General features: G+C 37.4%; 1 protein-coding gene across 1 annotated transcript in view; it reads left to right on the top strand.

Annotated features, from left to right (window-relative positions):
* Positions 1-1,213: 1,213 nt before the first annotated feature.
* The window catches only part of ANO3 (anoctamin 3), a gene marked incomplete at both ends in the record, with an annotated part of 106,165 nt that continues 93,781 nt past the window's right edge, over positions 1,214-13,597 (top strand). Inside the window, one exon of the mRNA XM_084208762.1 lies at positions 1,214-1,665. Coding sequence (XP_084064888.1) covers positions 1,488-1,665 — 178 coding nt within the window. The remainder of the gene's footprint in view (positions 1,666-13,597) is intronic.

The raw sequence follows: 13,597 nt of genomic DNA, 5'->3' as shown, positions 1-13,597 counted from the left end.
TAAATTTTTTTTAAAAATAAATTGATAGGGCTGTTACTGCCTGTAAAATTTCTGAAAAATTTGGCAGCCAACATTTTCATTTGGGGAACTTTCTTTCAGAAGACAAAGTAAGATTACTTCATCCAGCATGAATGACACAAGTAGACTTTACATATTTAAGAGGCACTGGAATGAAGGGCTATTTTAAAAAAAGATGCAATGTTCTTTGTCTGATATTTTTGCCTTTTCCCTTTCTTGGTGTAAGCCATGCTGGGTTTGCCATCCAAAACAACCACACTTGTTTTTCCTGTTATATAACCCATTCTGAAGTTTTGTTTAGTGTTGTGACACTTGCATCAAGCTTTTCCTGCCCCTGATGTGCATTAATTGAAGGGAAATGAAAGCAAAACTGTCACACATTTCTGGTCTCCTTGGAAAGCTTCCCCTCTGACTGATTTTTACAGTCCCATTTCCATGTTTTTCTACTTATTAGTATTAGCCTTTTTACCTCTGTTGGGTTCCTAGCTGCAATCATGTCCCATTATCTCAGAAATTCCCTTAACCTAAATATTTAAAGAAGTATCCCACTGGTAAATAGATCTATTTATTTCTTTTAAAATATAGCTGGGTCCTGTTTGAGGATATGTTTCTACTGCAAGCACATGGAACCTCCACCTGCTCCCTGCTTGCATTGAGATTATTTAGGATAGCACCACCAGCAGCTCAGTTTAAAACCTGACTTATGTTTGAACCTAACCTTGCAATGTTTTTCAGGTTGAGTTTAAGATTTTGGATTTGTCCTGCTTTTGCAGGACAAGGGAATGTTTAGTAAAAGCTGCATAGCTGCATAGATCTTTTATTTTTCTTGGCAGTGTTTTCTTCGCTTCCTCATTGTGCAAAGAGTTTTTATACTCAAGGCTCTAAAATAATAAGCAGAGAAAGTGTGATGCATTTCTTACCCATTTTCAAGGAATTACATGGCCTTTGGTAATTTATCCTCCAACACACATGCCATACAATGACTTGTGGCACAAGGGCCAAGGCACAGGGGCCAGCACGGGCTGGGCTGGGATGCACTCGCTCCCATTGATGTTGGCCCCTCCCAGGAACAAAATCTGAGCTGGACTCTCAAAGTTAGGAAGTCCCCAACTTAGCAGGCATACAAATGTCTCTGCTTATCCTTGCTGTGTTTCTGGCAGCTATTCATAATGTGGTTCTCACTGCAGGAACAGAAGAACTTTTTAAAGTAGTAGTTTTCCGTTTTAGAAATGAGCTGCAGTGTTTATCAGATGCTTCAGAGATGGAAGAACAGCTTCATGGAAATAGAGTTTAGAGTTTCTCTGTCATTGATTTAACAAAAAAAAACCCTGAACTTTCTCTGCTCTGTTAGTTTTTTGTGGGTTTTTTTTTTTTTCTTTATGTTAGGAAGTTACTTTCGGACTGCAAGTTTGGGCAAGCTGAACTAAAACTCACTTCTCCTTTCATTCAGTTTTTTATTTTTTAATTTGATGTCTACTGAAGCCATCAAAATGTCAGCTGTTACAATTGAACTGGATAAGATTTTATCAGATGAGACTGAGAGCAAAAGAGATTCCAAGCCAGATTTGAAGCAAGGCAAATCCAGTCAATCATGTGTTGATCATCATCATGGTTTTCAACTGCACTGCTCACATTCTGCACCAGCTGGTAAGCATGCATTTCTATGATTTATTTCCTCAAATCTGTGTCTATTTACTCATGTAACATGTGGCAATTAAACTTACAGTTGTAAGACCCAACAAGGAATTGCTGCTGTCATGCAAGCATTATAGGAATTGATTTTTAGTTCAGATAAAGGGTGGAAATAAATGATTGTTTAAAAAGAATCTGTGTCTCCTGAACTCTCTAGAACGTGGCAGGGCTGGTCCAGGAGCCTGTAACCTTGGCATTACAGAAAGATGAGCCTTCCATAGGAGGTGGTACAGCTTTTGTGTAAGTTAGAGCAGCCTGAGCTGCTGCTCTGAGAGGGGACTTGGCCAAGTGTGTCTGTGAGCTGTGCTCTCTGGTGCCCATCACTGTGGCTCCTTGACTGCTTTTTTCTGGTTTTTTTTGTCATATGTAAAGAGGGAAATCCATACTGCTTGTTTTTGTATTGGGCAGGTGTTCTGTACAGGTGTTATGCTCACTAAAATGTCAATTTTTGTCAGCATCATGATACTTAAATTTTTCCAAAAATTCATAGTCATGAAAAATACAGACTGCAGCTGCCTTGGATTATCTAATATAACCAAGGAGACACATCTGTAGTTAATGAATGGAATCTCAGTTAATCCCTACATGTCTTCTTAAGTATTGGATAGCTCTTCACATGGGAAACCCCTTCTGAGAGTGGCTACTCTGATTTCTCTTGGACTAAGTCTGTATTATGGCTTTCACAGCTCCCAAAGAGTAATTTTATTTTCATCACGTTTTCACTTGCCCAGAGCAAAACACAGACTTGGCAAGTGGAGAATATCTGAATGTCATTGACACTCTATATCCTGTAATAAGACAACTGAAGTGCAGTGCAAGCCTGCACCTTCCAGATTGGCTGAAGTAGGTGAAGATATGAATCAATAAATCAAAATGATATTTTCAACCTTGCAACACGTGTTTGGAACATTTTCTAGTTATAAATTCAGTTCTTACCCATTAAAATGGTTGAATGGTTGGGATCTTTCCTTTGCAAGAAAAGCAGATGGCATGTGCTTTCCCTAATAGAAATTTTCTAATTTCTCTTTCTCTAAAGCCTTCAGTAACTTTTACAAAACAGAATTTTCATAGTCAATGCACTTCTGAAATTCTCTCCAGTATGTTAGCAGGGTTTGTAAGGTCAGGAATTAGTTGTCTGTCTGCTCCTCTGGGATCCTATTACATAATTTTCAAAATACCTCTGCTCCCCCTACAAGTGTCAGTAAAGAACTTGTGTGTGTGCTAGGTGATTTGCTGAGCTATATTCCTTAAATGACAAACGAATCTTTTTAGTCTTTTTGATAAAGAATTATATGAACTTCCAGTACAAGTAACATACTATTGCTCAGAATTCTGCATGAAGGAGGTAAGAAAAAAAGACACTTCCTTGTTTGATTCTTCCATTCAGGAAAAAATATAATTTTCTTTTAAAAAGGATTTTGTCTTGTGAGTATTTGTTGGAAACGCTGTTTAATGTTCCTGAAGCAGAATAACAAACATCTAATCAGAGTGCTAACAAACATCTCTGACAAATGATTTTCTTGGATTCTATTTTTGCATCGTGAGCAGAATCGAATGAATACTGATGCATCATCTTAGTGTTTTGGGGTGTTATAAATGATCACTTAAAGAAAATGCCATCTCATTTTTTTGCCTTGTGAAGTTTTCCTTGATATATTTCTTTTACCAGTCTTTAGGCAAGCCCTTTGTAGTTTCTAGTGTGGTGCTGTGTTGGTTGAAGTCTGCATGGAGAAGTGTAAACAAGTCTTATTTGGCTTCCACGTGTCTTTTCCTAAAAGGAACTTCTGCTTGCTCAGCTATTGATACAAATAAGGAGCTCTTGGTTGTACTGAAATGATGGACCCTGCTTCTTTGAGTAGATATTTACCAACAATGCTGTTTGTCAGGCAGAAAAAAATTCAAACTATGGTAATTTACAGAAATTTTTCTCCTAGAATTTAGGTTTGTGTTGGTGTGGTTTGTTTGTTTGGGGTTTTTTTCAAATGGTAATATAAAAACCTCCAGGGAAATGGACATCCTACATGTGAGTGCTGCCCTGAGGTTTGGCTTCTCTGCCCCAGGGGACTGCACTTCCAAAGCTGCAGCCTTGGGAATCTCTGTATTTAGTGGCAATGGACTTTAGATTTTAAACTGTTTTTTTGAAAATCATTTTTCAAGGACTCACATAAAATTGTTCATATCCCCAGGAAGTGCTAGGAAGAGGTGTGTAAGCTATGAAAACGTGAAGTACTCAGTGTTAACCTAGAGAAAAGCAGTGACAGACAACACCTCCTTGTTCTTCTGTTCAATTTGCTGTTCACAATATTGTTTCTTTTGAGAGGCTGTAGTTTAAAATTTATTATGCAGTGCTTGTCATATAATTCTTTTGGCATATAAAGGAGAGGATTCACTATAGAGAGATTTCACTTAAGAAAAGCTTTCCACGTAGTACTGATGTGTTGCTACTTTTAAACATAAGACTTACAAAAAGTGAACACTGACAAAGTAAAGTGGTATCCTGAAATACACTCTGATGTTCAGGGAATGTTGCTGGGACAGAAAAATATAAACCATATTTTTATTTTGTTTTGTTTTCAATTCTGATGCAAGTACCAATCCTGAGGTCTTTTTTTTTGTGTGATCTGCACGTACATCAAAATACACCGCAGATTAACAACAAAAGAAGAAAAAGAACTAAAGTATTGATAAGTTCTGAGTACAGAGTACAGAATTTTTTTTTCCTTCTAGAGCCTTATTGAAATCTTTAGGTGTTCATCACTTGCAGAAAAATACTTAGACCTTGGTTTAAGGAATGAAATGCATAACCAAGATCAGCTGATGAATGCCCCAGGAACAGATCAGAGACTTCCAGGGTGCTCAGATTACCTGGACTCTGGGTGAGAGCTTGAATGGAGCAGTGACACTTTGGACATGGCAGATAATGTGGGGTTGGTAGGGATTGACATTTTAGAGATGTTGAGCAATCCTTAAAAAAATCAAGCCCATCTTGATTTTTAAGATACTTACTCTGCAAAGAAGAGTCTTTACTACAATATATAGCATGAATGGAAGTGTCACAGAACAGCACTTTGTCTGCAATGGAAAACAGGCTGTTCCTAATAGAGAAATTCAGAACCATTTCTCTATCGTACTGGTGAGAGTAGAATTTCCTCCCAGACCTGGTCTATTTGCTCTTCAGACTTCTCACAGCCAATCTGAATATTGCAGATGTAAATATTTGTGCAGACTTAAACCCCTATTATCCCTGATATTTGCTTTTCCACTTCATCTCTTGTTAGTCTGGAAGAGACTGAAAACACTTGATGGACAGTCTTCACTGGCCAAGTCAGAGTGCAGCACTCAAACTGTCCTGAAATTAGAAATGCATGAAACCACCTGGGTTTGACTCTGGTTTTGACTCTGACAAGGCTAGAAGCACACCTACCTGGTTTTGCCTTTAATGTGGTTCTTTCACTGATGAGTTTTTTGGGGCATCTTCTATGGTGAATGCAAGTGAAGAGAAAGGGGGAGGGAGGAAGAGAATATTAGCTCATACAGGGATGGAGTAGAGATGTACCACGAGCTCCAACTGGAAGGTCTGTCACTCTTTGGCACTAGCCTCTGAACTAGAATTTCATTAATAATACACAAAATGAGCCTCTATCTAAAGAATAATTCAGAGTTAGCAGAGAGGCCTGAGACACTGAGGCGTTCACCTCTGCCCCAGGAGCCGTGCCTTCTGTCCTTACAGGGTGTGGGTAAATGGAAATCAAACTGAACACAAAAATTTAACTTTTCCCAGAGGCATAATTTGTCTACTTCATTTACTTCATTTACATGCCCTTCCTAGTGATAGGCTATTTACTTTCAATAGAGAATGGGGCTTTTAGCAGACTCCAAGAAAAGACACTAATGACTTGTAAGAGTGGATTTTGTTTTCCAAACTAACTCAGTAGCAATACAAGTCTGTCTGTGTAAAGAATATGCTGACCTCACAGATCAAACTTGCCTTGGTTTGAAATGTCAGGTCAATACTTGCAAAACAGATGAGTGCAGACTTGGTAACAACAGTGAAAAAATGGAAGCCAGAGTGAAGTCTGAGCACAGTGTGTCTTACACTTGCAAAGCCTGAATACAACAATGAAATACTTGCATCTTATCTGTGTGCTTAAGTCCTTTTTACTTGAATAATGAGCATAAATTGATAAGCAGGTCTCCAGTGTGTTGGAAGATGGCAAATGACTCAGTGTAGATGGGGAGGTCACTGAGGAATTTCAGGTTTCTTACAAGGTAAGTCTTGAGTTATGTGTCTATATGCAACTGCAATAATGTGTTCTAAAAGACCAAGTGTGGAGCCTGTGAGCATCACAAGTAGAATGGACTGATGGCCATGAATCAAGAACTATGGTAAGTAAAGGATGCTCTCCTGGTGATGCAGAATACAGTTGTATTTCATGTTTGAACACTGAATTAACTGTAAATTCTGATGGCTGTGTCTAGACAATATGCAGTCAGGAAACAAATGCTGTCACTTAGTACATTGTATATAAGTTACTGCTTGCAGTGTTAGAGACCCCAAATATGGGTTTTTTCATTATTACACTACCAAAAATTTATAGAAACTCTGGCAGACTTTAGAAACCCTTGTGATATTTGTACCACACTGTGATATTATCTACGTTAATCTGATTTAAAAAACCAAAACAATAAGCAAAGAAAAAACCCTCCATTTTAATTTTTCTTCCTGAAAACACAAGTTTAGTAAAATTTAGAAAGGACATCATGGGAGAGAGAGAATTATATGGAATTATCTGTGCAGGAGCTGAATGTTATAAATAGAAAGTTCTGAGTGGTTCTGGAAGACTCAAGTGTCTCTTTCCAAAAGTATATGGTGAGAAAGGATTTGGCTGCCTATTAACCTCAGTCCTAAAGTGAGCTGCTTTGCTGGTAAAAGAAATTGGGAATGGTATCTTGAGGAATTATGTATCTGTATATGCAAAAGTATTTGTAATCATTTAGATCTCTCTCATTTTTGGGCTCCTGCCTTTGTGGGGGAAGAGGGAGGGCATGTTGGAGTCACTTAGATCCAAACACATCCACCTCTTGTGGCAGGACTACAATGCCAAAACTACCTGACTGTATAGTTTTTGGAATCAAGTAGCCTCAGGCTTCTGTTTTGAAGATTTGACTATTTAGAATTATTATTTCTAAAATGCACATATTCTTTTGTGTATGAAAAGAAAACAGCACTTCAAAATAGCACCCTAAATTACAAGATGTATCATAAATCTTTTAATTAAGCAATAGTCCTTATTATTCTGCTGCTGTAGTTTTGTGTTTTAATGCAACAGGCTTTCTGTAAACTCAGATTTTAGTCAGATGCCAATACTAATTACTTTAAGGTGTTGTTAACAAAAAAGCAAGTAAATTGTTTACCAAATTTGATTCAAAAGCACTTAATGATATATGTCAAAGATGAGCTGTTTGTCCTACCTGAGTACTGAAATACATGCTAATTTCTACAGTGCCTTCTTGAATATCTTGAAAAAACTTTTTTTTCTGGTGCTTCCTTGTAGAAAATAAATTCTCTTGCTACCAAAGTCTTCTTCTGGTAGGTACATTAACTGTTCTTTTCCTTAATTTGTTTTTCTCCCATTCTTTTCCTGACCTAATAAGGACTAACAGGCCAGTGATAATGGGCATGGCACTGGGACCATGAGTAGGAGGTCAAAACTGATTTTTGCTTTCCCTACCTAGGAAACCAAAGAGAAAGAACTAAATATCAGAAATTCATGAAATCACTAAAATAACTTGACTCAGTCCACATTTAAGATTCTTCTCATCTTATTTTGGCACACCTTTGCCTTTCATATTCTAAAGGTTTTGACACTCAAAAAGAATCCAAGGAAAACACCCTTCTAGAAGTAGTAGTTTACTCAGTCCTTCCTTCACCCAAAAAACATTCTGCTGAACCTAAGGGAACTAATGAATTATTTAACTGAACCACCATCAAAATCTCATGTTGCCATATTCTGTGTTCCTCCTGCCTGATTCTCTTTTGTCCAAGGGTGAGATGTACAAGTTCTGCATGCTTTCCCTTCCAGGATCCTGGCTAGGGCAAGCTCTGTTAGTGTGGCTCTAAAGAGAAAATTATTAATGAATAGAGGTTCTTGCCCCATCAGCTTTGGCAAGCCAAAATGCTTTTTATTTTTAAACTCACTTTGACAGAATAAAGACTGGATTTAATAAAGACAGTCTTTCAGAAAGGCAGTTCCTGAAGTGTATCAATCAAAGTGCAATTATATTGTCCTGTGTGTTTCTTAGAAATGTCTGTCTTGAAAAATCCATGAACTCTTTTTTATGGGAGAAAACTCTGGAAGTTTTCTCCCATAAAATGCAAAACAATGGAAATAGAATATGAATTTGCTAAGATGGTTGGGTTTCCTGCTGTTTGGGACTCTATAGAACACCTAGTATGAGTTGCCAATTGTTGCTGCTCACTTCAATTGACTATAAGTTCTGTCAAAACTAGACAGAAATTGGAGTAATTCAATACTCCAATTAGGAATAACGAACTCTCTATGTTTATGCACTCTTTTTATTTTTCTTAATAAAAACCTAAGGAGCACATCAATCTTCTCAATTCATAGGCAATCAAAATAAGTTGAATGAAGTTTATTCCAAATGTTGACATCTTATTCTCCTTGAAAGTGATTTTGCCTTGTCCTCTGGCTAATTTAACTAAATGATGTAACAAATGCTCAGGGGTTTCACCTTTTTTCTTCATTTCTGGAAGAATTAAGTTTGTACATAGTTTTCACACAGGATATGACTGGCTTCTTCACTTACCTCAGGAAGGAAATTGTGAGGGCCATTCAAACAAGTACAAATAGTTTTTCTTAATTTATTTATAGACATCTTGTCCCCCTCAAAATCCACAGAGTTTAATACAACACATTTTTTTGGCATTTCTCTTTCTGTTAATGGTATTTGTTACAGTAGAATTAAATGTGATGCCTATTACTTTCATTTTTATAAAATTTTGTTTTCTGCTGTTCTAATTTTGCTTTCCATATGCTTTCCTTCTGAACTCCTTTGCTGTGCTAGGAAAAGCAGAGCACAGATAATGGGGAGGTCTGGGAAGGAACTGTTATCTTCTTCTGCCCCTCATAACCCAAAGGAATTCCTATACAGACTCAGGTCAAAATCACTTGTTTGATATTCTGTGGTGGCAACAATCAGTATCCACTATTTCAGAGGAAAGAAGAACAGGAAAGCATCTTGGTCAGGGTTCCAGGTTTCTATCTTCAAAGATATCCTAACACTTGTTCCAGCTTAGCAGCACTGAAGCACTGCAAGAGTTAGGCACCCAGCTTGGGGAAAATGCAGAGTTTCAGTCACTCGAGGTAGATGCTCCCACACCACTGCCCTCACCTAGTTCCAGCCTGGGGTAAAGGGTGCAAAATGAGTCTGGGAGGAAAAAAAGACTCTCTAGAACTGATCATCTTATGATTATCCCTGGAAACACTAGGGATTTGACTCAAAATCTTTTTTTCCTGTTTTGTCACCAGTGTTGATCCCTTTCTTTCTGTATATCTCATATTTTTCAAAGTTTAACAAGGTCTGTTGCTCTCATTTTTCTTCCCAACAAGAAAATATTATTGTCTTCCTTTTGTTTTACTCATTATAAAGTACCTGAAACAATCTTCCTCTCTTCTCAAATTCCTAAATTTTTTCTGGCCTTTGCACAAAAGTAACTTGCCTCATCTGCCCATAAGCATTTTTGGTTTCATTTGGGAATTTCACTTCACATTACATGGTGGTTTTTATTTTTTGTTTTTGTTTGTTTTGGGTTTCTTTGTGATTTTGTTTGTTTTTCTCTGGTTTGGGGTTTTTTTAATCAGTTTTCTCATTCCTTTCCACTTTTGAAGTGATAATTACTTGTAAGTATAATATATTTTAAACATGCATCTTCGGTTTCTTCCTTAAAACCAGCAGTTTACCTTTTGGTTGCTTTCAGTACCTTAACATTTATTTCATCACTTTTTTAGTACTCTGACTTATTTCTCATTTTGAGGCTGCAACTTTTTCTTGTGGTGCCAAATGGACGAGTTTCCACAGAAACTATAAGACTGTGCTAATTTGGGCTAGAAAACAAAGGGACCTTAAGTTTTGACTTCCTTGTTTACTCTTCAGCCTTTCCCATTTGGCCCCTTTCATGGTGTTTCAAGGCCACCAATAAGCTCAATGTTTGTTACTATTTTCACATTTAGAGAGGAAGAACATTAATTGTAGAGGCACTGTATTCAGTTTGCAATCATCTGTCAACATTTGTCATTTTGCAATTCCTGTTAGACCATCTTGACATCTTAAAGGTTTAGTTCTTCTACTTCTTGCAGTAGGTAGTGATAAATTACAAGATGCCTTTTCACTGCACATTCTTTGGCATGATTTTGGGTACTGGAATCAGAGGCAGAGTAATTGGCAATGTTTGGGAGTGTATACATGTGGTATTTTCAGGGTCCCCCGGACAAAGGGAGGAAAATGATGAATCTGACTCCATGTTCTTAGAAGGCTAATTTATTATTTTATGATATTATATAAAAGAATACTATACTAAAATGATACAAATGAATAGAGAAATGATACAGACAGAAGGCTAAAGGATAATAATGAAAAACTAGTGACTCTGTCCTCAGAGTCCAACACAGCTTGAGAGTGATTGGTCATTAAGTTAAAAAAATTCATATGAAACCAATCAAACAACCACCTGTTGGATAAACCATCTCCAAACCCCATTCCAAAGCAGCAAAACACAGGAGAAGCAAATGAGATAATTATTGTTTTCCTTTTTCTCTGAGGCTTCTCAGCTTCCCAGGAGAAGAATCCTGGGCAAGGGGATTTTTTCAGAAAATACAACAGCTACATATACAAACGTAGGATTGCTTGTAAAATTTCTACTAATCAAAAAATCAGACATGACCAGTATTGAGATTGGAGTTTCCAGTATTTTCTTAACATAGAAATTATAGTCTTACAGTTGCACTACAGATGAAGTCATAGAGGTGGTCTCTGTCCCTGCTTTATTTAGAAGTAAGACTTGGAGCAAAAGTTAACTTTTTAATATTTTCTTTTTTTCTTTTTGTTGTGGTTTAACCTCTGCAGGCAGCTAAGTACCATGCAGCCACCAGTGGGATGGGGGAGAAAATCCAGAGGACAAAAATGAAAGAATTCAAGGGTTGAGATAAAGACAATTTAATAGGCAAAGCAAAAACAGTGAATGCAAGAAAAGCAGAAAAAGGAATTCATTCCCCACTTCCCATGGGCAGTGGTCAGCCATCTCTTGGAAATCAGGGTTGCATCAGATGTTCCCCATTTTTTCTTCCCCCTGCTTTATATACTGGGCATGACACCATGTGGTGTGGGATATCTCTGGGTCATTTGGAGTGAGCAGCCCTTGCTGTGTGCCCTCCCAGCTCCTTGTGTACCCCCAGCCTACTCTGCTGGGGCAGAGGGAGCAGCAGAAAAGTCATTTATACTGTTTGAGCACTGCTCAGCGGTAATGAAAACATCTCCACATAATCAACCCTCTTTTCAGAGCAAATCCAAAACACAGTTCCACAGTAAGCAACACACTTAAAAAACTGTAGTGAATTTACTCAGGAAGAATGCAGAATTTTGCCCTGGCTGAACTTGGCAGCTCCAAGTTCAAACTTGGAATTCAATTCCAAACTTGAAATTTTTAGGACAAAAGCTGGAGAGTGGTGGAAAAGCTGCTGTCTGTTGATGGTGAGGAAGCCCTTCTCCAACACTGAAAACATGACCCAACAGTTTCTTTAAAGATATGATCCTGGCATGTGCATGTCACTGATGGACTCTGGAATCAATCACTAGAAATAGATTAGCATTGTGTTGCTTAGATAATGAAATATATTCAGGCAATTTGTTTGCTTTTTTAGGTGTTATAATCCCTCTTTGATTTACTTTGCCAGAAATTACAGTGTTAACAGGGTGGTTCTGAGAACTTTGCCTCTGTTCTTATCAGGCAATCTTTCTGCAGAACATAGCATTGATTGTTAGGCATAGCTTCATGGCTAATTTATTTTTATCTTGTGTATTCTCCCGTCAATAACCTTTCTGACTCCTTTCTACTTAACTACCATGATGGGGGATTTCTGCCTGGATGTGTGACTGTACAGATCAATAGGTAAAATGTGCTTTTCTTACATCTATGTTCATAGAATCATTGATTCACTTCTATGTATGAATGTTGTAAAAAACAAGAGCTCAGCCTTGTTTGCTTCCTTGAAATCTTTGGACAATGAGTTTCAAGTTTGGACTATGTGATATCCAAGTCAAGTAGAATCTAATAGAGGTGGTTTTTCTGGGCTAAAAAAACTAACAAGTTCTAGACTTAGCAAGGTAAGTGCAGGCCACAATTCTGGTATTCCTAGACTAAATGGTAATTTAAGTCATAGTTAAACTCTGTGGTGGCTTATGAGGACATGGCAAAAGACAGAATCGTGCGTGCAATTCTTTGCTGGCTGAAATTTTTCTGGGGTTGAGGAGTTTGTCTTCTAAAAGGAGAAACAAATGCTTTATTAAATAACTGATATACTGCAAGAATTGGTTTCGTGGTTCATGTAACTTGATTAAATAATCAATTGATAAAATGTTATCTTTTACCTTTTATGCTATCTTTTGTCTTTTGAATGTTGTTTTAGTGGCAAGAACGGTATTTTATGGCGCCCAGTCATCAAGAGGACTCAGTTCTATTGTTCAGAAGTTTCAATTTTTAAACTTGGCCTTTAGGTTACACTTAAGTGTATAGTTCTGCAACTTTTAATATTCCATTTGTCACATGAAAGCAAATTCCACTGTTCCTTTCTGTGCAACGGTCTTCCTATACAAAAGCTATAATTCCACAAATATCTTTGCAACTAAATTGAACTGCATACAAGTGTGTCTCATGAAGCAATAGGCAGGTATTTTCAAAATTTTAAAAGCATTTGAGAACTTCTGGTGGTGCGTGATTGATTTTCTCGATTGAAAACTAAATTATATTTGGAAATATTTTAGGTGTCCGAAAAGCATTTTTCATTATTTTTACTAATACAAACTTTTTTTTTCTGTTCAGTCAGGCACAAGGCAGTTAAAGCTTATTCTTTTGCACCTATGCCTTTAAGTTCTATATTTGCTTCATAGAGTGTGAATGATGATGTATTTCTGTTTGCTGCTGTGTGGTTTTGGTGGGGTTTTTTTGGTGTTTTTTTTTTAATAGAGTTCAATTTTTGAAAGAGGAGTTAGGTTGAAGGCTGTTACTTTATTTATAGACTACCTTGAGATTGTTCTTTTGGCTTTCTCACTTCTCTTGCTTTGGAAACATGAAAGTGGCATAAGAAAGGCTGGGTGAAGGACACCCCAGCTAGTGCTCTGGTCCTTATCCCAGGAGAGACCTTGAGCAGATGTCACCAGCTATTTTCAGGTTTCTGGAGTCAATGGGGTAGTAGCCTAAAGGAACAAATGGTGGAACTAGTTGACAAAGTGTCTTCCTCAAGTTCTTCCTGGCCCAGATGCCAGAATGGAACAAATAAGACTTGTTCTTGCTGGGCTGTGGCTTGACTTGGCTTGATAGATGTCATATTTCAAGGAGCAGGCATGTCAACACTTGATAAAATGCTGTCTCTACTTTTCAAATAAATAGAAAATCCTCTGTGTTTAGCTCTTGAAGGGAAGAATTGAATACAATTAACAGTTTATATATTATGTAAACCCCATGTTAGCCTTTTAAACCTGAGGTTAAAAACTGTCTAGAAAATTTCTCAGAAAAATTACATGCTTTCTTACGCAGCATGTAGAATGCACAGGTAATTTCACGAGGGCACTGTTTTCTTCCTGCCTGCGTGAA

Source organism: Fringilla coelebs, assembly GCF_963513975.1.
Source record: "Fringilla coelebs genome assembly, chromosome: 6".
Lineage (NCBI taxonomy): Eukaryota > Metazoa > Chordata > Aves > Passeriformes > Fringillidae > Fringilla > Fringilla coelebs.
The sequence above is the reverse complement of the archived record's forward strand: the minus strand, read 5'-3'. Positions and strand labels throughout refer to the sequence as shown.